At 41.5% G+C, this 25,622-nt stretch overlaps 2 protein-coding genes across 2 annotated transcripts in view; both read right to left on the minus strand.

The window, feature by feature from the left end:
• LOC149793806 (kyphoscoliosis peptidase-like) overlaps nt 1–1,232 on the minus strand; it is a 65,974-nt gene extending 64,742 nt beyond the window's left edge. The window contains exon 1 of the mRNA XM_089968910.1: nt 1,209–1,232. Coding sequence (XP_089825036.1) covers nt 1,209–1,232 — 24 coding nt within the window. The remainder of the gene's footprint in view (nt 1–1,208) is intronic.
• LOC149793805 (kyphoscoliosis peptidase-like) overlaps nt 1–25,622 on the minus strand; it is a 184,835-nt gene that overhangs the window by 124,797 nt on the left and 34,416 nt on the right. The gene's annotated exons all lie outside the window — the stretch shown is intronic.

Here is a 25,622-nt window from a genome sequence, read left to right on the forward strand (position 1 = left end):
AATTCAACAGCAGCTGGCACCCTTGGTGCTAGTTAAGTGATCGGGGTGGTAATTGTGTGTCCTCGGGAATTACTTGTAATTGCTCACGTGTGAATCCACGTTGAGGAGCAGTTGAATCCAACCTGTAGATTGCTGGTCTGCCAGTGGATCTTGTTATGTTAGATATCTTGTGTGTAGTGATACTCCAGATAGGATCAGTTGCTCTTTTTTTTCCACCTTCAAGTTCACCTGGTTCATATAAATATCTCACAGTGACATCACCCAGCGCTGGCTGCGTCGGGAAATTACGCTGGGGTAACTGTATATATTTTTTTTGTGATTGCGATGGCAGGTTTCATATTGATTGTTCGAGTAATCTCATTATTTAGCGCAGCTATCACGCTCGGTAATCTTGCGACCCATTCACGAGATCTGTTGTCTTGAATAAATTCCTTCGCGTATTGATATCCAAATAACCGCTCAGCAAGTGTTCGATTAAATCGCTCAACAATTGCCTGATCACGGTGAATTTCAGTATGCCCTCGTCTGATGGTGACGTTATGTTGCTTCATCAACGATGATACCGCACCTTGAAATTCTTTGCCAGGATCAACTTGTAGCAGCTGTGGCCATCGCAGACCACCTTGTGGTCCAGGTCCTCGTTGATAAATATTCGTTCAAACGCAGAAGCAACCTCAGATGCTATTTAAGTCGCTAACGGTTCCGCATCCTTGTATCTACTTGCAACATCAACTACAGTTGACGCGTACTTGTATGTTCGGCGACGAATGGTATCATGTGGCAGAAATAATATATCAGCCTGATGAACTTCATTTGGCACACTAACATCGAAATGTGCAAAGTGAATTTGTTTAGGACGCGGTAGATAAATTTGCCATATTGCCTGTCGGGATAACCAATTTTTAGCAGTAACTCTCGTAACTTTTGCTGCTTCAGCAAGTTTACTAATTGCGGCGCTACCTCTCCAGTATCCGCTTGGGGAATAATAAATCGACTCCATTATATACCAGCACCTAGCGCTAATTTACCTTTCATTGCAGATTTTATTAACCAGGATGCTAAGTTTGCTTTGAAAGATTTATCAGTGATGGCATTTAACGCGTGAATTAATTTCACATCCGCGAGATGGCGCTGTTGAAAATCCTTACTTTGGTAAGCTACATCATGCGCATGACACGCACCTTCGATGGCATTTATCGGATACTCACCTGGATTGGGCTGATTCTGGTCATTAGGTCTGATATCAAGTCGGGTTCCAGGACCACAGTAATTATATCCCGGAAGATGTTTTTCTCCTGGGTATTTAGCCCACGGAGCCCCTGGTAATTTTCCTAACTTGGCTTCAATATCACCTCCTTTTTTTTTTACTCGACGCTGACACGCCACCGCTGTCTGTGACAGTTGACGGAATAAATCTAAACTTGCTTGTACCGCATCGTTCACACTTGCCTGTAAGCGCTTGTCGATTAATTTTTGTTGTAGTGGTTGTTATGCCTACAGTTGGGGTACGTGCTCTACATTTCACACAATATAAATCCATATTATTTTATAATATATCTAATGGAGATCACTGACTTTTCTGCTACAAAACGAGGAGAGCCAATCAAACATAACTCAGTGCTACCAAATTCTGTCCGAATGATTATTATAGGCCCATCTGGGTCGGGTAAGACGCAGTTGTTACTTAATTTATTAATGAAGTGGATGAAATGGGATAAACTATATTTGATAGCTCCATCTGTGGATGATCAACGGTGTTATAGCGTATTAAAAGATTTTAATGAAAGTGTTAAGTCGCTAAACGACAGCGATGATGTTATTGAATTTATCACTGACATCGATGAAGCACCAAGTATCGATGATATTGATGGAAGAATTAACAATTTAGTTGTGTACGACGATGTGATGTTGGACAAACAATCAAATCCTCCCAGGATATTTTCACGCGGCCGGCATAAAAACACTGATGTGATTTGTGTAACCCAGCGATATACACAAATCCCGAAAGTGATCAGGGACAACTGTAACATCCTTGCGCTGTTCAGCGGCGTTGACGCACATACGTTACGAAATATACACCAGACCTGGTGCAGCGGCGATATCGACATAACTAAGTTTAAACATTTCTTTAGCCGTGCTCAGGCAAAACCACATGGATTTGTAACGATAAAATTACATGATCCTCGAACACGGTATCGATACAACTTTTAACTAGAGAGCAGCAGAGGGGGCGACGACAACGAGTTGGGTTCGTCGCGTAAACCAAAACCCCCATCGAAACAAAAAAAAGTCGTTTAGGACGCAGCGATAGCAAAATTGGGCCTTCGCCCGGTAATTATCGTTACCGTCTAATTGACTTTTTTCTCGATTCGATGGAGGCCTTATTTTAACGTTTAGAACCCTCTATCAGTTTGTAGGGTTCGCCCCCTCTGCTGCTGAGCTAGTTAGGCGCAACTCAACTTCCATCGATAAGCATTGTTATCCGTATATCAATACATTGCTATGTTGATATCGGCATGGGTATTTATATTTGTATATGCTGTGTTTAGTCCAATAAGGAGACATAATTATCCGATGAGTGACACTTATTTACCTTTTTACTAAGGCCTGCAACGTACAGTATGCGACGTTCAAATAAATGCATAAAATGACGCGTATCACCAACTGAAATTCCTTGAGAAGAGGACCTTTTCATTGTATTAACAACACTAATCTTTCACAATACAACAAGATGAAGATGTCTGGTTCAAAATCAACGGCTAATGGAACCGTTATCCAAGAAAGAAAAAACAAAACAACAACAGTGTGATATGTATGTATATGTTTCCAACATTAACTCGACGATCGGTCAATATTTACCACATATTGCAAGGTATTGAAGGCATCATGGCTGTTTATGGACGAACGAGCCACCATTAAAACGAGCATATGGACCGAAGACCCAAATGTGTATATTGGCTGTCGTAAGGCCCTTCGTCAACATGCTATATTTATTGGTATATCGAGTAAGTAGCGACCCTTTTGTGAAGGAAAATATTAGTAAGTGACTTGCGTACAGAAAAGATGGGGGGGGGGGCGGCATATATATTTCATGGACAGGTTGAGCTATACAGGGCAAGAAATTAACATAAATATTTGAGGCATAATACAGCAAGTTGAACTGTGTGCTAGTCCTAGACAGCTAATTTTGAAATCGTATATACAAGTACATAATTTGTTATGCTAGGTTTCACTGAAATATTTAACATCGGGTCGGCAACCTATTTTACATAGCGTACCACTTTTTTCTGGAATAATTTACAAAATGAACGAGCGCGTGACACCAGTAGGAGTAGCGCTGTTAAAATAGAGATTTTAGACTGCCGTTTGCGTGCCATACAAAACCTCTTGACGTGCCACGTTTAGCACGCGAGGTTGCCTACCACTGGTCCAGCACAACTACCGCTCCCCCTAGCCCCCCCTACCGTCAAACATTAGTCACGTTGGGTCAAAGGTCGCAAACACACTGCAAATTAAATATACATAACAATACACACCGACCATTATGCTAAGTCATATACATGGGCATAGATCGTTTTAACTTCGTGCCAAAATAAATGGGCGAAACAAAATAGATTTAAATTTCTTTTCTATACTCCCTTTTCATGGTTTCCAGCATTAATTTCAGTATATCCCCCAGAATATCCTCAAAGGGTACAATAATGATTGGTATATATTGAATATACAAAGATGTCACTGGAAGGTACCAAATTATGTGTCGCCTAAAGGTAGGAAGCCTTCTGGGATTGGATCACAAATGAATATCTCTTAAGTCACTTGTTTAGGCTCGAATAAACAGTAAAACAAAAAAGAGTGAAAACAACAAGTTTTATAAAATGCAATAATTTATTTCCCTGGAAAAAAATATGTAAAAATTAGAACAAAATATGAACTTACGGTTTTATAGAATCAAATCGAAAAAAAATCAGAGAATAAAATATTAGTAGTCCTATTAACAAACTGCTCTACTGATTTCACGTTCTAATCCCGACGAAGAATACAAGATGTAATACAATGACATATGCTGCTACCTGTAGTGTTGAACTCTACAGTTCCTTGTAGAAACAAGAACTATCAAACGGTTTCTGATAGCTGGAAAAAATATTTATAAAACTGTCCTTGTTACATAAAATTACACAATCACACGTATTTTCAAGAAAAATAATGGAATTAATCCTTTTAAATCCAAGTAATGTGAAACAACAACGCACATTATGGTGTCGTGAGATTGATTTGACGTAAGAGCTGTGCACTTTCTGGGCAACACCTTCACCCATTCAACCTTTTACTAGCACCTTCGAGATTTGAAATAAGCAAATCTTCTTCTACTGTAAGCGAATTGGCATAAATATGACTTGACTGAACATTAGCTTCGCAAACTATATTCTCTGCCCCGATGGGCCGAGATAGGTCGAAATTTCTCAACGTTACATATCACTACGATCTCGCCTCTGTTGGCGTGGGTTCTAGTCTCGGATTCAGCTCATGTAGGCATGTGAGAAAGCTTGCCAGTAGCTTCCCGTGGGTCGGTGGTTCTTTCCGTGGTTTTTACTTCATCCTCCACCATTTATTATGGCCGCAATGTATAGCCTATCTTGTGCTGGAAAATATCGCTAAACCCTACAACAACAACATATACTTATTGAAGAATCAAACGAAGAATATATTAATGAGTATACCGAGTTATTTGTGGGCGTAGAAAGCTCGAAAGGCGCTTAATTTCAAATATATAAATATTAGTTAGTGTTACTATTTGTTTAAAAGCGGATCAGAAACATCACAAGTGGTAAGAAACCCTTGTGCACGATCACCTTATTAATATTCACAATAAAATGCACTATTGTATGCAGGTGATAAAATCATCTTTAATATATATAGTGAAAAGCATAACCAGGAAGAGAGTCACTAATGTGCTGACACGCTCAGGCAATAATGTTAAATTATATTGTTAACATTCATTGACATTGCTCCTAATTGTAAATCGTACAGTGGGCTCTTAAAATATATAATATCAGAAATGACTGAAATGAATCCCGTACAAGTACACTGAAAATCACACAAATGCAGAATTGTATTCATAAAACGCATGCCTTAATGCATTGGTGACCTTATTTCAATGCGTTATACATGTTATGTTTTTATCTGCCAGTGAGCACAAACTATTAGGTATTTACATTTGTATATCCTATATTGTTAAGTCAAGAGATCAGACATAATTATCCGAGTGACACGTATTAACCTTTTTACTAAATCCTGCAACGTTCAAATAAAATACATTATATTATAATTGTTCATAACAGACTGCAAAAATTGAAATGAATTTTCAGTCTCAAGTAAACCTTTGTGGTGAAACGTGGTGTCAAATGCTCGTAAGCATAAGGTTTGTCTATGAAATAAAAATAGTTGCATATATACCGTATGCATTCTAGATTAACCCCGTTCGCGCATAAGCCAGCCCCCAAACTGAACAGGTATAAACACTAACAAACACTTGACCCGCGTATTAGCCGACCTTAAACTCTTGAGACATATCAAGATTCATGCGGTAGGTTCAAAGTGCATTTATTTGGGAAATCTTATGTTTACAAAAATACATGTATACCTACCTATCCGGAGGTTTGCGTACATGACTATTAAAAAGAAATGGTATAAGGTAATTTATTTAATTCTGTTTTCTTATTGTTTCTGCCTAATTTAGATTTGTGTAATATTTAATCGAACGATGACAAGAATTTGATTGAAATGATTCTTGCAGTTTTTTCAACTTCTATTTTCATTTATATTGATTAATTACATATAAGATGTAGTGACAAAGTTATTACTTAAACACGTAAGATAGTTAAAATGAAGAACGTAGAGCACTACAAACACAAAATTGTTAACTGCGTAAATATTCAATGAGCTCGTTTTCACATAGCGGCAAGCATATTTACACGAGTGGAGATACAAATTAAGCAAAATAAGAACCCAGCATGAGGTAATTCAAACATTCAAACATTTAAATGTGTTTATAGTTCATCTAAATTATGATTATCGTTTAATTAATGATGCTACGAAACACTAATTTTTGGCTATTCCTCACTGCTAACTTTCAAATGTTCGTTGTTTCGCGTGACTACATTTTCTCATCATTCGTTAAGATCAGGGACATCGTCACTAGAGAGACGAAAATCAAACACGATCAACGGCTTTTTGTGGGTATTTTTCTATGATGGTCCAGAGAGAGAGAGAGAGAGAGAGAGAGAGAGAGAGAGAGAGAGAGAGATTTGGTGGTGGATTTGAGAGACTTATCATAAAGGCAATTAGTCTGCGTCCTTACCAAACAACACAATAACAGGTTCGGTTGCAAATATTTTGTTTTCACATCTTTAAAATAAAGATGAATTTTTGTTTACACGGTAAGGTAATGGTACAAAGCTACATGGTTGTACATTCAATTATTGTCCGAGAGGTGTTACAAATATTTCACTAGTTTAGCAAGGCGATAACGTAGGTATAGAGAAATAACGCCTATGTGGTTGAAACCTCGATATTAAAAATGTTAAAGGATGATGACAAATCATGATTACAGTAAGCAATCAAATTATTGAAATAAGGATCTGTGTGTGTGTGTGTGTGTGTGTGTGTTTGTGTGTGTGTGTGATTTTGATTTTTAACGTAGCTTTAACGATAGTTCAGTCATATCGTTATGATGTCTGCAGTATGGCAGTTTATAGTGTTGTATAGCACTAGGACATCATGCCACAGACAGAGACAGGTATCATGATATCCCACCCAGTTACAGTATCCTGACACCAGGCCGATAAGTCATAACACTAACCTCTTAATGCTGAGCGCCAAGCGAGGCAGCTGGTAGTACATTTTTTATATGTCTTTGGTATGACTATGCGCGGGATCGAACCCACGACCTCCTGCATCCGACGCGGATGCTCTAACCACTAGGCCACCGGAGCGGTTGGAAATTAGCAGCACATATCCGTATTATTAATACGCTGGAAAATTGGACGTATGAGAACGGATAAATTGTGAATATTATATGGACACATTTACAATTCTGTATTCGACTAAATCTAAGTGAATGTATAATTATTGCGTAACGTTTGTAAGATCAGTACAGAAAGTTGTTTATGGAAAACAAAAATTGATAACTTAACATCGCAATTCAGTACGTAAATTAGCGTTTGAAAACTATTTGGATTTACAAATTTTAAATACATGTAAAATCATGTTTAAATTTTCTAATTTTTAAAAGGCGTAACAATTTTGTTAAAAATATAATGTTCCTGCCCTATATGGTACAGTTCTCTTGATAACCCTTTGAGCACTCTGTCGAATGTATAGTATTGGCTCTATGTTTGTATAAGTATTCAGATGGACGGAACGATATTTAAATCAATATGGACAAGACGAAAGTAATCTACACTGAATCGGAGACTCTTTAATTAACAATATGTTTCCATCTCACACAATATACGAGAAAAATGTTTCCCTACAAAAGTGCTTATATAAGTAATGTTTATAATCAGTTATAGTAAACCATATTAGATCTGTAAGCAGTATAAAAAGACAATAAGTGGGGCTGAAAAAGTGAAAACTCAAGGGGATGTGACATCAACAATTCTTAATTTCGATAAATATTTCAAGAGAGTGAACCTGAAAAAATAAAGCTTAGAGATGGAAAAAACTAGTTTAAGAACGTGGTAAATTTGTTGGAAAAGGAAATATTGAACAAAACATACAAAGCATATTTCTGCCAAAAATACTTATTTCTGTATAATCAACTAATTGACACAAATTTTAAATAAACGTTGGAAATAAATACATCAAGAAAAATTAAAACATATATATGCACTAAATGAAAGAGAATATGATGGATCATTTCACAGAAAGGAACCAGACAGATGCATTATGGTATATGCGTTCAATATGTTCTCTTACGGGGTAATCAGACGCAATAACGAAAGCGCAGTTTCACGAATGGCAGATCAAAGATATTTATCGGTGAGCTGTTTTATCTAACTTTTAGGGCAGAGACAAAGGGACGCAGCCGTTGCATTCAATAAATGCTGTGCTGTTTAGTCTTTCTCCCACGAAACACATTTTAAGGCCGCGACTATAGTATACAAATTGAAGCTCATGAAATGTATAATGGCGTATTCGCTGACCTGAAGTTGCTTTGACGAGTCCATTGTCGATAATCGTGGCGTCCGTAGCGCTCTAATTGTTTTCTATGTCCTGTTGGGCGAGTATAAAAGCGTTGTGCAATAGTTCCTGACGCGGCAGATTCAATCTGACTTTCTAACGCTCAATCTAAAATGTATCTACTGTATTTTTGTATCACCCAGGTTCTAGGACCCCTTGTATTAAGGACATCCAACCAGTAACAGTATGACGAAGTGTAAATAACATAAACCTTGAGGTATGACTGACTTCATATATATATAAGTTAGTGTTACTATCTGTTTAGAAACGGATCAGAAGGTCACTAAAGTGTTGACATGCTCAGGCAATACTATGTGAAATAATAACCATGGACATTTCTCCTAAAATCTTAAAACGGATCATGTCAGAAACGATTGAAATGAATCTCTTACAGGAATACATTGAAAACCACACCAATCCAGAATTGTATCCTTAAAAGACATGCTGTAAAATATGATTCCTCTAAGAGCGATTACTTAGAACTAGTCTGCCTTAGTCTAATCTTCTACTGATTAGCATTGGTGTCCTTATTTCAAGACGTTATACATGTTATGTCTTTATCAGCCAGTGAGGACATTCAATTAGGTATTTACATTTGCATATGCTCTATTGTTCAGTCCAGAGAGAGGACATAATTATCCGAGTGACACGTATTAACCCTTAAAGTAAGTCCTGCAACGTTCAGAATGCGAAGTTCTAATAAGAAACACAAGATAATCAGTGTACATAACAGAATGCAAAAAAGTGCCATAAAATACCTCGTGTTAGAAAATGACATTCATTACGAAGTAAGAAGAGGACCATTACGTTATATCTACCTACCTACCTATCTATCTATCTATCTATCTATCTATCTATCTATCTATCTATCTATCTATCTATCTATCTATCTATTCAGGCTTTCGGTGTGAGTAACAGGAATGTTCACGTGCAAACTTTATATTTCAGAAACGTTCCCAAACACGAAGCAATAGAAAGGTTTTTCTTTACTTGCCTTAAGAAATATGAGCTTATTTTATCAAACATATTTAAACAGATTTATCGTTTCTAATTAACGGTACCTTTCTCATCTTTTTGTAATGATTTGTGCTAATGTCCAGTTAAATTAAAAACTATTCGTAAGCTCAACGTGTGAAGAAACAAGTTCTGACATTAAATTCAGTCCATTAATATTGACTCCTCTAATTATAACTTTATGTTATATCTATGATTAATTAATTTGTGCAAAATCGTGTTTGAGATTTTTGTTACATTCGTGTACAACGTTCACGCTGAATTCTCATTTTAAAATAGTGGAACGGTTAATGATACGTTTGCGGTATAGGATAATGAAATGAGAACAAAAGACTTCAGGAAACTAATGAACAGTAAAATAAAACAATTGTATAATCACAGGAATACTGACTCAACGAACTTTGAATAGATTCGATACTTTTTCGGAATTAAGTATTTTAAAAACAACATTTATTGCTTAGAAATTTTTTTCTCAACATTTTTTGTTTAAATAAAGTTACGCCCGACGATGTTATTTAAATTAAGAGAGAAGGTCGTCCATAAAAAGAAAGTGTAGGGATGCATACTTTTTTTCATTATGCTTTATTAAAGAAAAAGTACTAAACAACCCCCGTCCCCCCAAACGCCCCCCACCCACCCCCACACAAAATAAACAAGAACAGAATATACAATTACTATGTGATGCTATATGTGGTCTTACCTTCCCTTGACTAGGTTGAAGATTTGTTGACCATACAACTGATTCGGACGTTGAACAGCCCATGATATGTTTTCCCCTCGTCTTCTTTTATCAGGACTCGACTGTATTTATGACCTTTAAAAAAACCTATATTAGTCCTGCTGCTTCGAGGGAACAGTTATTAACAATCCTTAATTTTCAGATCAATATAATTTTACGATACCTATAACTGATAGACACTTGTATGTTAATCACACAGGTAATATGAATGTCATGCTTATACGAGCGATACTTATATATTGTTCTTTGCAAACAATGAAGTAACTAATCGAACCATATAGGGTACGTCACTACACAATACACAATATTCCTTTAAACAGTAGTATACAAGTAGTGAAAGGGGTCACCCTAGGGACAATGGGAATTACTATTAAAAACACCCTTGGGTCACTCGGGGGACTATGTAAATTTAACATTAACCACCCTGGGTCACTCTAGGGACAATGGAAATTTAACATGGGCAAAAAACCCTGGGTCACTCTGGGGATAAGGGAATTTAACATTGGAGAAAGGAAAAAAAAATGTCTAGGGACATTCTAGGGACAAAGGCATTCGAACAATGGAAATTTAACATGGGAGATATTGCTGGGTTACTCTAGGGACAATGGGAATTGAACATGGGGAATAGAGTCTGGGCCTGTCTAGGGACAAGGGGAATTGAACATGGGATTTTTTTTTTTTTTTTAATTTTTAAAAAAGGGGTAGGCATTGGAAAGTCAATCTCTTTTCGAGAAATGTGGGTGGCCCTGAAAACGGCCTTTGGTTTTATGTTAATATTAACATAGACGACATCTGTCACATCTTCTTCTTCTTAAACTCCTTCTAACTGCAGGTCCATACACAAGTACCCTCTTGAGGCATCCTTGTCTTTCTATGTAAACTCTTCTTATCCATAGACTAGTATCTCTCCTATCGACAACAGTCCACTTGGACCGGACATACATGGGTATGTCCGTCCTGAACATCATTGTTGACACAAGGGTGGAAGATTGAACGTCGGTCCACATCTTGAGGCTCCGAGAACAGGTGAGTGATTGCGCTGAACTGCGCTTATTTATAGGGAGAGGAAGGATTGAAACGGATTGAGTTCATTGACCAATCCAAACACGCGTGACAAAATTCAGTCAGCCCGCATCCAATCCGAAGAGAGCAGTCTGTGACGTCACGTGGTCTATATAGATTCCCTAGCACCTGTGTGCAGTCATTCTATGCGATAGTGATTCAACATGACGGAAACTCAGAAAACGATTCACTGGGGTGCACCAGCAGTGGAGACCGCCCAAGGGAACCCGGGCTTACTTTCAGAAGAGGTACATTGGGATTTTGTGGATTTTCTTACCTCGCAAGAATTTGTTCCGGAACCTTCGTCTCATTCTTCATTACCGCAAGTGGAGAATTTTAGACAGAGACAGAAAGAAGAATTGGAGAAATTTATGCAACGACAAAAGGAAGCGGAACAAGCTTTTCTCCTACAGCAAAAGCAACAGCAACAAGAAGAGGTAAGAAAAAAACAACAACAAGAAGAAGAAGTAGCAGCAAAGAAACAAGAGGGTGAAAATCAAACGGCCACGGTACTGTTGGACATTTTAGCGGAGTTAAGAAGTCTGAAACAAATGTATCAGACTTCTTTATCACGACCGAAGAGAATACGACCTTCCCGAGCTAAACACGCCAACCCTGTGACTAAGCCTACCGTACCACCCTTAGTGATTTCAACCCAATCATCATCATCAGAAGTAGGCCTTGGCCGTGGCTTAGGCTTCAGGCAGTTAAAATTGATAGCTTAAATTCACCCCTACACCAAAAAAAGGCCCTTTTCAGGGCCACCCACTTCTCTCGAAAAGAGATAGCCTTTCAATTTGCCAATAACTCAAAAATCAACAAAGAAAACCCATTTTACCCTTATAGTACGTGTCTGTGTATGAGTGCGTGAGTGTAGCCTCTTATTTAAAATCAAAAACTCAAAGACACTTACCTTATATAATTAATGTATTCTTTTCTCCATAGTTACAATCCAATTCACAATTTACAACAGAACACTTTATAAATTACGTTCACTTCTTCTGTTTCTTTTTTTACTCTCTCCTTTTTTTTCAATTTCTTCACCGTCACAGTCTTTTCCTCCTCTTCCTCCTCGCTTTCTTCCCTTCTTCTTTTCTTCTCCTGTTTCTTTTTCTTCACCTGGCTGCTTTCTTCCTCTGAAGAATCTCTCTCTTCTTCTGAAGAATCCCTCTTTTCTTCTGAATCCTCTTGTTTCTTTTTTGGGCAATCTGGAGACCAATGTCCTTTTTCTTGACAATAATAACAGGTATTTTGACTTTTGTCTTTTCTAGCCTTTGTTTTTTTTTTCTTTTTTGACGGTCTGGACACTCTGAAGACCAATGCCCTTTCTTCTGACAGATATAGCAAGTATCTTGACTTTTATCTCGAAAGGAAGGAGAGTAGTCCGTCGGCTGGTCTGAAGAGAATTTTCTAATGACCCCTCGTAAAGCTCTGATGAAGCGTTCCATCTGGGTAGTCTCTTCCATCGTTGTGCTCGGTTTGAGAGTGAAATGAATAGTGAAAGGACAAGACACACACCCTTTTTATATACGCTGGTTTGCCATGACTATAAATTACTCTATGGTGTTTAAACTTGAGTCATTTGACATTTTGCACTCAAGATGAAACGATCCTATTCATTCGAGAAGAAAGAAGAAGAAAGTAAGAGGCAGAAACGTGATCTATCGCCTCGTACGAGAGCTGAAGTCTTGGCACAAATTCATGCTAGTGATTTTGAAGAGGACATGAGTGAACCAGAATCCGAACCCTCTAAACAAAGTTCACCACCCTTAGTCAACCCTGAAAAGTACTATTCCATTCGAGAGACGGAAAAGCGCTCCTCTAGAAAATTTAGAACCACGGCTTACACCTACACAGTGAAGTTTAAAGATTTCAAGTCCGACGTACCGTTGGAGAAAGCAGAAGGGTTTATCACCGAGATGTGGGATTCTTTGCTCACCGCACTCAAGCGACAATGTCAACCCAAAGAAGACGATCGCTTGACACTATCCATAGATCATGACAGCTTGAAATCCCCTGTTTGGATCGAGTTTAGCAGACCCGCAGAACTAACCCCTTCCAAAGTCATGGACAAGATTCAATACGTACAACAATCTAATGATCAGTTTGACATCACCGATTGTAAAGCCACACTGAAAATGGCCCACGTCTCTCCTCCCCAAGGGACTGGACGCAAAAAGGTCTTATTGGTGGACGACCTTCGCAACACCAAAACAAGTCTCGTCCGAATTCACAATTCTCAAGACCAGATGTGTTTATCCCGAGCCATCGTGGTGGGACCAACCTATGCCAACAAGAACGACACGGTAGAATGGAAAAGAGCCTGGGAGACTATTCGAAAATCGGACCGAGCCAAACAACGAAATGAAGCAGAACTCCTGTTAAAACAAGCGGACTGTCCAAAGACACACCCTGTGGCATTCCTGAGATGCAAAAATTGCAAGATGTCCTAGCTCCATTCTACACCTTGAAAGTGCACCCTCAAGAAATGCGCGGACCTCTGTTGTTTCGAGGGAAAGACTTTAAGGATGGAAAATACATTCACCTTTATCATCACGATGACCATTTCGATACCATTGCCAGTATCACTGGATTCCTGGGATATGTTTATTATTGTGAAAAATGTGACTATGGCCATAAAAATCGAGAACAACACAAACATTGTGGATTGAAATGCTCAGGATGTTTAGCTTCTCCACCCTGTCTGAGCGAAGGACAAGAAAGAATACATTGTCCTGCTTGTCTGCGCACGTTTGTCAGCCCTGCCTGTTACCAACAACATCTAAAGACGCAAGGTTCACAGCAGAAATGTGCTTGTCAACTCCTGAGATTGTGTCCTACGTGTGGACGAGGCCTACGTACCAATAATACCACGGCACACGTATGTTCAGGAAAAAAAATGTCACATTTGTCACCACATCGTGGACTTGGAACACGAATGCTACGTGCAAAAATACCAACCCCCACCAGAGAAAGAGGACGGTCACAAGAAGAAAAGCAATTTCATCTTTTTCGATTTCGAATGCATGCAAGAGACCGGCATTCACATTCCTAATTTCTGCGTGGCTCATCGAGCGTGCGAGAAGTGCATTCAAGAACCTATCTTCAGTCATTGCCCTCACAGCAGTAAGATTCCCGGAGGGCGTGAAAAAATCTTTCGAGGACTGAACACGTTAGCCGATTTTGCCCAATGGGTCTTAGTCCCCATCGACAAGACGTGGAGCCAAGAGGACATCGAACGTTACGGAGATTGTCATCGTCATGCCACAGTGATGGCTCACAATTTCTCCGGATACGATGGACAGTTTCTTTTGAGATACTATACGGAACATGGCACCGAACGTCCTAAAGTCACTTTGAACGGAGCCAAAATCATTTTCATGCAAGTGGGACAAGTGCAGTTTAAAGATTCGATGAGCTATTTGGCCATGCCTTTGAGTCGAATGCCTAAAACGTTTGGAATGACAGAAATGGCTAAAGGGTACTTTCCACACTTTTTCAATATGGAAGCCAATCAACACGCCGTTCTACCCCATTTGCCTGAGGCTCACTATTACGACCCCGACAACATGCGTACCGAACAACGAGAAGCTTTCTACGCTTGGTACTAGGCTCACGCCTCGGACCCTTTCGACTTTCAGGAAGAAATGTTAAAGTATTGTCGTTCCGACGTAGACATTTTAAGACGTTGCTGTGGAAAATTTCGAGAACTGTTCATGGAACACGGAGGGGTCGATCCTTTGAAAGAAGCTTGCACCATTGCCAAAGCGTGTTCCTTAGTGTATCGACACCGATTCATGCCTGAAAACACCGTGGCTGTCATCAGTCCTCAAACGACCCACTTTGTCAAACGTCAATACTCGGTCAAAGCCCTACGTTGGTTACATTACTTGTGCGACAAGAAAGACAAGTGGATTCAGCATGCCCGCAACGGAGGGGGTGAAAAGATCATCGGAACGTATTCGGTAGATGGCTGGGACTTAGAAAACCCCAAGATCGTGTACGAGTTTAACGGTTGCTTATTTCACGGATGTCCCGTCTGTTACCCTGATCGTAGCACTAAAAATCAGTTTTTACAACGAACCATGGAAGACTTATACCAAGACACTTGTCAGCGACGCCTAAAGTTGGAACAGGAAGGATACCAAGTGGTGGAAATGTGGGAACACGAATACGATCACCGTATGAAAACCGATCCCGAATTTGAACGTGGAATGTTACCAGTTCATGGACCCACTGAACCCGAGGGATAGTTTGTACGGAGGAAGGACCAATGCCACCTGTTTGCTGTACCAAGCCGACAAAGAGAAAGGAGAAGAAATCAAATACTTGAACGTGTGTTCGCTGTATCCCTACGTGTGCAAATATTGTCACTTTCTTGCAGGGCACCCGCAATTGCTGACGGAACACATCGACCTGAAAAACATTCGACAATACGAAGGCTTGATCAAGTGTAAAGTTTTGCCTCCCACGGACATTTACCATCCCGTCTTACCTCACCATTGCAAAGGCAAACTGATGTTTCCTTTGTGCCGTACTTGTGCCGAAACGTGCAATCAAGACCAACCTTGTCAGCACACCCAGGAAGAACGAGCCTTGACGGGGACGTGGGTCAGCGTAGAATTGTTCAAAGCTATGGACATGGGATACCAACTGTTAGAAGTGTACGAAATTTGCCACTTTCCCAAGACACAACAATACCACAAGGGTGACCCCAGTCAGAAAGGCATTTTCGCAGACTACGTGGATGCCTTTTTGAAACTGAAACAAGAAGCCAGCGGCTATCCTTCCTGGTGTCACACTTCCGAAGACGAAAAGAAATTCAAAGAGAAATACTATGAACAAGAAGGAATCTCTTTAGACCACATCGAGAAAAACAAAGGCAGGCGATCGTTTGCCAAAGTGATGTTAAATTGCTTGTGGGGTAAAATGGCACAACGACCGTGTTTACCCAAGACGGAATATTTGACAGAACCTTCCCGCTACTTCCAGATGATTCACGACAAAACCAAATATATGAAACACGTGGACGTCGTTCGCGAGGATTTGATCTTGGTCAATTACGAAGAAGATCTGGACTTTGTACAAGACGACCCCTTTGGAAATGTCATCATTGCGGCTTACGTGACAGCTCATGCTCGCTTAAAATTGTACGAAGCTTTAGAACTGTTAGGGGAACGTGTCCTGTACTTTGACACGGCCAGTTGCATTTACATCCATCACCCGAGTCAACAGCACCCTGACATCGAAGGAGACCGTTGAGGAGCCTGGACAGACGAGCATCCCGACGTCAAGATTCTAAGTTTCGTCAGTGGCGGTCCCAAAAATTACGGCTACGAATACCGGGACCCACAAGGAGAAGTGCACACGACGTGTAAAGTGAAAGGATTGACTCTGAATTATCGTACCAGTCGTGTGGTGAACTTTGGGGTATTGAAAGAAGCCTTGCAATCCGGAGAGGATGAACACTTTAAAGTGACCACCTATCAACCGAACAAGATTGTACGTTTACCCACTCACCACATCGTCAGTCGACCCTTGGAAAAAGTCTATCAAATCGTGTACCAGAAGCGAGTGCGACTTCCCAACCTCTTTACCTTGCCGTATGGACACGTTAGTATAAAACATTGGTTGTAAGAGGATAGCCACTCACCAGAAGAATGACTTTGCAACAACAAGAATCGCGTGAGAAACCCAGTGAGAACTACAAGTTCAAACCCCACCCTTTTCCGGTCTTCTTGCCTGACTATTGTGATTGTGACCGTCGATTGGACACGTTTCAAAAATGGCCTACGGATAGGAAAGGATTACCTACTTCGCATGTTTTAGCTAGAACACGATTTGTTTACTTGGGACCTGAGTCAGGATTGGGATACGAAGTACAATGTTTCGCTTGCGGACTGAAGTTACGAATGGATCTATGTATCCACAAAGATTCAGCTATTCTGGAACATACTCGATGGTCTTCGCACTGCCCTTACCTTTCTATGGCCTTTCCACCCATGACACTACGGTACAAGTATGACGGCACCTTAGAGACGGTACCTTCCAAAACTAGACATAAAAAAGAACGATGTACAAGCTTGAGACTGCATTGCGACTAGTATAAAAAGGAACCCTAGGCAAGATCGATAGTTCATTGTGACTACCAAGACCAAGCGAACAAGATGAATACTTTCAGAGAAACACAAAACAAGTTCAGGCAGGCACACTTTAAGTGTGGGGCTTCTGAAGTAGAATGCGATTGTGAGCCTTGCGATGGGAACGATGATGTACGCTGCGACTTCCCAATCATTTCACCTTACCGTATGGACACGTCGGTATTGGTCTGTATATAAAAAGGAACCCTAGGCAAGATCGATAGTTCATTGTAACTACCAAGACCAAGTGAACAAGATGAATACTTTCAGAGAAACACAAAACACGTTTAGAAAGGCACAATTCAAGTGTCGGGCTTCTGAAGTGGAATGCGATTGTGAGCCTTGTGACTTTTCAACCTGTGTTAGTGACAGTACTAGAAGAACCCGTCACCCAGGACGGGACTGTCGTGGACATCCCTATAAGACCCTTTCGGAAGGACACTTGTGTGACCTTACCCCCTATAGAACTGGTCAGAACATTACCCAAAACATGTTGTACAGACACTTGTGTTTATTCCACGTTGATGGTTATCATGTGCCTTTTATCGTTGTACTTAAGTCTTTGGCTTTTATGTATTTTTTGTCTTTCGTATTCATGTTTAAAACATTCAATAAATGTGTTCTGAAAAAAAAGTATATAAACTCTCGTCTTGTTTGTTTTTGTGTCACAAGTGACATTTCTCACACTATGGCTACCTCTGCTGTCTCTGCTCCCTCTTCCTCCATCGTCAAAGTCATCGACGAACACTCAGATCGTACCAGTTGGGAGGCTTTGTATCATCGTCATCCCTTTAACATGCTCATTGCCGGACCTAGCGGTTCAGGCAAAATCGAATTCGTCAAACGTTTGATCGAACATAAACATCATTTGATCGATCGACCACCTCAGCGGATCGTGTGGTGTTACAAAGAGTGGCAATCGACGTACAGCCTCTTGCGAGAAAGTCAAAGCGATTCCATCGTGTTTGTGGAAGGCATTCCTAAAGAAGACGACGGCATCGTCTCTGACTCCCGTCAAACCCATTTGGTCATTTTTGACGACATGTTAGTAGAAGACGAAGAAGAAATTAAACTGTGGTTCGCTCGCAAAGGGCATCACCGTAATGTCAGTGTCGTCTACATCACCCAAAATGTGTTTCAACAAAGTAAAGCCCATTGCACCATCAGTCCCAATGCGCATTACGTGGTCTTGTTTAAAAGCCCTCGAGATAAATCGCAAGAGCAAGTCTTAGCCAAACAGTTAGGGACACCTTGGCTGACTCAGGCGTACGACGATGCCACTCAAACTCCACACGCCTATTTACTCGTCGATTTGAAACCTACGACCCCCGAGGATTTGCGATTTCGTACCCACTTGTTTCACCACTGGGGCCAAGACGGAGGGCCTGTCCTGTACACGTCTCCGTCCTCGACTTAACTTCATTCCACAAAAAAATCTATAAAAACCTCAGACCCTTTTCGTCTGTCTCACACACACATTTTGAATATGACGTCCCTTCAGTCGAATCTTCCCGTCAAATTGATTCGTGCCTTGTATGGCATCAGTCGAGAAAAAAATCCACAAACACGAGCTCGTGTCTTAGAAGCTAGTCTCAAAGAAGTCTTACGATGGTTCACGGTGACGGCACGTCAATTACTCCAAGGAATCATTCAGATTCCTCATCAAACCAAACGCTTTTTTGATCGAAACAAAGTTGCTTTGACCCAACTGGCCGATCCCCGCATCGACACTCAAACCAAAAAACAAATCATTTTGAAACCTGGAGGGAGCGGTACTCTAGGAGGGGTCATCATTCGCTGTCTCTTAAGATGGGATCCTAATGCCCCCAAACTTCTCCCCAAGAAAAAAGTCAAACGAAGCTCCAAGAAGAAGAAGAAGAAAAAGACCAGGTCCCCAAGGAGTACTTCTCCAGTGGCGGGACCCTCCTCTTACCAGACACCACCCCGGAAAAAGAAAAGAAGCCCCCAGAAAAAGAAAAGTCCACAGAAGAAAACTAGTCGCAAGAGAGGCACTTCGGCCAGGACGCAACTTTACACTCGCAAACCACGGCTGCCACGGCGGTGACCGTGTCTCCGGCAGCCTCAAGTTCATCCACTTCTCCGTTGATGACATCAAGAACTGAAGAGTGCTTAGAGACGTTGATCACACCAAGAACTTCTCCGTTGATGACCCCAAGAAGAACTTCCCCAGTGGCAGGACCCTCCAATTTAGTGGCAGTGGCTGCTGCTCACAAAGTACCTTCTCCCAAAATCAAAGTTCAAGAAAGATAGGGCATGTTACAAAGTTTACTGGATTTGTCCAAGCAAGAACTGGCTCGATTTAGTCCGTTGTGTACCCCTGCACGACGTGTCATGCCTGTCCTCAAATTGATACGACGTAAAGACAATCAGTGGCGACGCGTTCCAGTATAAAAATGGCCTGTAACCAAGTCGGGGGTATCAGTGTTTTTGGTGCTGAAGACTCAAAGATGTCACCCTCCAGAAAACATCCCTCTTCTAAACAGCCCCAAGGAAAGAAAAGGAAAGGACTGCCTCCTCGTTTAGTCAAACATGGGGACATGTTATCTGTCCTGTCCAAAGGTTCTCCACCCCTACGAAAAAAAACTTATTCAATCGGCCTCCAAAGAGGTCATCGATACCGTGTGCGAATGCTGTTTGAACGTCTTGAAAGGCACGATCCCTTTGTCCAAACACCAGAAACAATGCTTAGGCAAACATCATCACGTTCTTCGCCAAATGGTTCAAAAGAAAATTCCCATTCGTCAAAAGAAGAAGATGTTGGTCCAACGTGGAGGCATTTTACCCCTCTTGTTAGGTCCCTTACTGAAAGGAGTCTTGCGAACCATGTTGGGAGGACTGGTGGGAGCAAGATAAAAAGGCCCTCGGAAGTCCCAAGATCTCAGAATCGACCCCTGACAACCCCATGGAAGGACGAAAACTAGCTTTAGTGCCTTACAAACGATGGATGGAATACCATCGTTGGCAAGAACAACGCACCCCGCATTTACCTCCCAATCCCCATTTGAGCGAGATGTCCCAGTTACAACACGAATTGCAGTCCTTGATGGATCGCCAAGATTTGTCCGAAACAGAAAAATCGCAAAAGTACGGTCAACTCTTGCAACGACTGCAACTCTTTCACCAGAAAGCTTTAGACGAAACAGCTCTACCCACTCTGAAAGATTTTAAGACCTTGATGAAAAGTCCAGCACCATCACCAGTACCACCACCACTACCAGTGACCAAGACAGAAAAGGAGAAGAAGAAGAAGGGTTTCAAACTCCACCAGAAAAAGTACGCAAGTTAACAACACCACCTACCTCCAGAATTGGATGGATTAAAAAGATGATGGCCACTCCTTCTTCATCACAAGAGAAAAAGAAAGTGAAGACAGAAGTGAAGACAGAAGTGAAACAAGAACCGATATCCCCCGCTCAGACATCCTCCTCTTCAACACCTATTGCCGGTTGCACACGCAAAGCATTGCAATCCAAGAAAGTACCCCAAGAGAAAAAGAGTAGCATCCTCCAAGAGTGGGTGTCTTATTAACACACAAACACAAAAAAAATGTTTTAGCCAGCATTTATTACGATCCCTCCCATTCTGCAGGTTACGCAGGAGTTAAAAAATAGTATCGTGCTGCCAAAACGCAACTGAAAAGTCTCCGTTTACCTCAAGTGCAACAATGGTTACAAGAACAAGCTACCTACACTTTACACAAACCCATTCAACGCAAGTTTTCCAGAAGTCGCACCCGAGTGGAAGGCATCGATCATCAATGGCAAGCCGATTTAGCCGATGTCTCTCATTTGGCCAGCTACAATCGTGGTTACAAATATTTGTTTTGTGTCATCGACGTCTTTTCCAAATTTGCCTGGGTCGTACCCTTGACTTCCAAATCGAGCAGCGAGTTAGTGCGAGCCCTGCAACGAGTGTTGAAACAAAGCGGTCGTCACCCTCTTCGATGGCAAACGGACAAAGGCACCGAATTTCTGAACCAAGCTTTCCAAAAAGAATTAAAGAAACGTGACATTCATTTTTTTACCACCGAAAATCCCGAAACCAAAGCCAGCATCGTGGAACGTTTTCAACGCACTTTGAAAGAACGCATGTGGAAATATTTTACACATCACCACACTCTGAAGTACATCGACATCTTACCGCACCTGGTGCAAGCGTACAACCAATCTTACCATCGAAGCATCGGACGTGCCCCGCAAGAAGTGACTCCCGAGAACGAAGTGTTGGTGTTTGAGCGCCTGTTTGGTACGTCCCCAACGAGGGCTGTCCCCAAGAAAAGTGGAGAGTTGACCGTAGGAGATTGGGTGCGCATTGGCAAAACCAAACGCACTTTCGACAAAGGTTACTTACCTAACTGGACGACCGAATTCTTTCGTGTCACTGGACGAGTGCATGGCCGTCATCCTGCCGTCTATAAATTGGAAGACATGAACGGAGAAGTGCTCAAAGGAATGTTTTATTTGCCCGAGTTACAATGTGTCACCAAAAAAGAAGACGACGTGTACGACATCGAAAGCATTCTCGAACGCAGAACCCGTAAAGTGGGCAAACGACGTGTCAAAGAAGTCAAAGTACGTTGGAAAGGATATCCACCCAGTTTTGATTCTTGGATCGACGCTTCGCAAGTCATCGACTATAAAATGAAATGACCATCATGCCCTTTCACACAGACGCAGCTACGTCGACCACTCCTTCACCCAGTTCTTCTCTGCAAGATTTACAAAAACATCCCTTGTGGGTGTGGTGTGGAGAACGTGTGCCTAAAACGCAAATCGTCTTTTTCTGCTAAATCTTCGTGGTGTATTGTGTCATCGGGGCAGCCATCGCCAATTTGAGTTTGCAACAAGGAGACAAACAATTGTGGACCATTTTATTGAGCAGTTGCATCGGTTACCTGCTTCCCAAACCCTCCCTGAAATTCTCCTCGAACGGGAACCTTGTGTCCAGTGCCAGTGCCAGTCACCACTCCAACAAAAATTAGAACCCCATTTTGGGCGGAGACACACCTCTGACGTCCAGTAACCCTCGGACAGCCACAGAACTCTGGAATTATGAGTCACGAAAACCAATTCTACTTAACCTTACCCAGTGACAGTTCCATGGAGGTGTTTCCCAAGAACATGTTGTGCTGTTACACGGCCAAATTACCTCAGGCCATCCCATTAGATCACGAAGCCCATTGGGAAGTGGCTTTAGTGGAAATCATTCACCCGACTCAAGTCCTCAATGTCCTTCCCAATCAAAACTTTTTTGATGTGGAAGTTTATGACGAACAAATGCAACAGTACTTGGATTCCCATGGCAAATATGACAAGAAAACCCCTGGCACAAGAAATCAAAAGTACACCACCTTTCACTTGTTCATTCCCCCAGGCTATTATTTTAGTGGTCAACATTTGGTGAGCACCATTACCTCCAGGTTTAATGTCGTGTTTCTGAAAGCTTTGGAAAGTGTCAAAAAGTGTCTCCCTGGAATACCACAAAACAGCTCGTCGCTTCTTGATGAAATTTTACGGGAGTAAAATCCTGTCCGTTTTATTTTGTCCTGAATTGTTTGACATGTTGGGCGGAGACATGGACATGAGAATGGCCATGATCAAGAAAAACGAATTACCAATCGTTTACGACAACGAGTCTTTTAGCAAGTTATTTCGTGCCCCGGTAGAACTGAACCAAGGACTGAATTTGATGTTTGTGTACTCCGATGTAGTGGAGTACTACGTGGTGGGACACACCTCCGTACCGTTACTGCGTGTCATTCCTTTCAAAGTGGATTCTGCTACGAACGCTGACGAGGAAGGTGGAAACACTTATCACGTTCACCGCGAATTTGTCCATCCTCACTATTTGCCTGTCAGTAAGTCCTATTTGGACACGGTCAACATTGCTATAAAAGGAGATCTTGGACAAAATATTCCATTCACCAAAGGAAAAGTCACGGTGAAACTCCATTTTCGAAAACGGTTCTCTCACGACTCGTAAGTCATGTATCCAGTGTACCGAGGGGTTGCTCGACAGCGAGGACACGGTTTAGGAGATATGTTAAAATCGGCTTTTCGTTCGGTGGCCCCGGTGTTGAAACCGATGGTGACACGAGGATTGCACGCCTTGAAAGATGCGGCACTGACGCAAGGCAAAGAATTTCTCCAAAATGTCATGATCGACAAACAAAACCCTAAAGAAGCCTTCATGAGGGCAGGCAAAAATGTCTTGCTGCAAACAGGTAAAGACCTTTTGGGCCGACGAGACACACCTATAAATGCCCTGCACGCTACCGAGTCAGGCATTCAGCAAGGACAAGGCAGAAAGAGACAACGAAGAAAACACCCTTTCACCAGACTTCATACGTCTAAAGCTAGAAAGACAAAGAAAAGAAGAACCGTTCGAGACTTAGACGTTTTCGATTATTGAGAAAGAACAAAATGATGCACCGAGAATCTTGCGCTTGTTCCAAGTCGGAACTGGATCTGTTTGCCATGCCCCACACCATGATGACCATGCAAGAATCCCAGTGGGTGGAATTTCACCCCGTCTCCTCTTTGACAGCCTCAGCTCCCATCGAGTTTGAAATCAAAGGACAGCCCTAAGATTACATCGATCTGAATAGCAGTTACTTGTACCTGAAAGTCAAAGTTGTCGATGAGGATAATACGTCCCTGGATGGTGATGAGGTAATAGCTCCCGTCAACAATTTCATGCATTCCTTGTTCAGTGGAGTGGACTTGTACTTGAATAACAAACTAGTCAGTAGCAGCATGGATACTTACCCTTATCGAGCGTACCTGGAAAATCTCTTGACGTACTGAATAGACGCCAAGAACACTCATCTCAATGCCTGTGTGGTATGGGAAGCTGACGATGCAGGCCAGTTTGAAGAATTCGAAATTAATACGACGAAAGAACACAATGCGGGATTTGTAGAACGAAGATACAGAATCAAAAGTGGAGATAGTTTAGAACTGATGGATCGTTTGCATTTGGACATGTGGTTGCAAGAGAAATATTTGCTAAACGGGGTGGATGTCCGCCTGAGACTGAATCGTAGCAGTGCCGCTTTCCATTTGATAGGTACTACTGCTTGCAAAACTGTCATCGAGGAAGCCAGGCTCAAGTACGACGCGTGGAAGTGTTACCAAAGTGGGAAACGACATCAGTCAGACGTTGAGCAGAACGACCGCCAAGTATCCGATCCGACGCGTGGAAGTGAAAACCTTCACTATTTCCAAGGGGCAACGATCCATGATCGAAGATCATCTGTTCCAAGGACAGCTACCCAAACGTCTAATCCTTGGTATGGTCTTGAATTCAGCCTTCAACGGAGTATTCGCAGAAAATCCTTTCTACTTTCGACACTTTGGCGTGTCCAAGATCGAAGTCAATCTCGATGGCAAGACCTTGTGTACCAGACCTTTCGAGCCTAACTTTGACAAGAAGAATTACTTGAGATCGTACTTGTCCCTCTACGAAGCCACCGGACAGTTAGGAACCAATACCAGTCACGGCATTACGTACGAGGATTATGCAGGAGGCTATGCTCTGTGGGCTTTAGATTTCACTCCAGACCAAGGCAGCGACGAGGGACATTTTCACCCTATAAAATCCGGCCAGATTCGAGTAGAAATTCAGTTTGCAAACCGAATCCCTGATGAAACGGTGAACGTCATTCTGTATGCAGAATTTGATAATACCATAGAAATCAACAGTTTGAGAGAAGTCATTCTAGACTATTAGAAGCCATGGAAGACTGTTATCCCTCTTTACCTAGTGGAGAAACTTTGGTGATGGAATGTGAGGAGACCGTGGAAAAAGAAGAAGTGATCATGATGAAGTCAAGATGGCCAGAACAAGAAGCCCATTTAGTCTCCTGTTTTGCCAAACACTTGGTCGAACAAATGACTGAATTGATCAAAAAAATATTGATATGGATGTCAAAACGATCATCCCAGTCAAATTCAACACGATAAATGCCTGATGCTGAGTCAAGAAGAAAAATTGGACGAGTATCTGGACGAAGCTTGGAGTCTCATCTCGGACGAAGTCATGTTGCATCAGTGGTATAAAGACTTGCGTGAACATTCTTGTCCACCATTAACCACTCAAGAGATCCATCGTATCGAAGCTCTCCTGAATCAGAGTGAGGAGACGAAACGAAGAAACGGTTTTTTGTCAGACATTTTCAAGCAAAAAGTCAGGATCGAATTGATGACTTATTATTACCTGTGAAGAAGAAAAAAACAAAACATGGATACCTGGGAACTTTATTACCTTTTGAACCACAGTTCGTATACGGCTTCTTGGAATCCTGTCGTCTGTGCTAAAGATGAACTCCCTCATCGCAAACCTAAAGACCATCTAGCTTATGTCATCAACACGGACGACAGTCATCTCCCAGGAACCCACTGGGT

The sequence above is a fragment of the Sinohyriopsis cumingii genome, chromosome 8 (genome assembly GCF_028554795.1).
Source record: "Sinohyriopsis cumingii isolate HCF-2022 chromosome 8, ASM2855479v2, whole genome shotgun sequence".
Taxonomy (NCBI): domain Eukaryota; kingdom Metazoa; phylum Mollusca; class Bivalvia; order Unionida; family Unionidae; genus Sinohyriopsis; species Sinohyriopsis cumingii.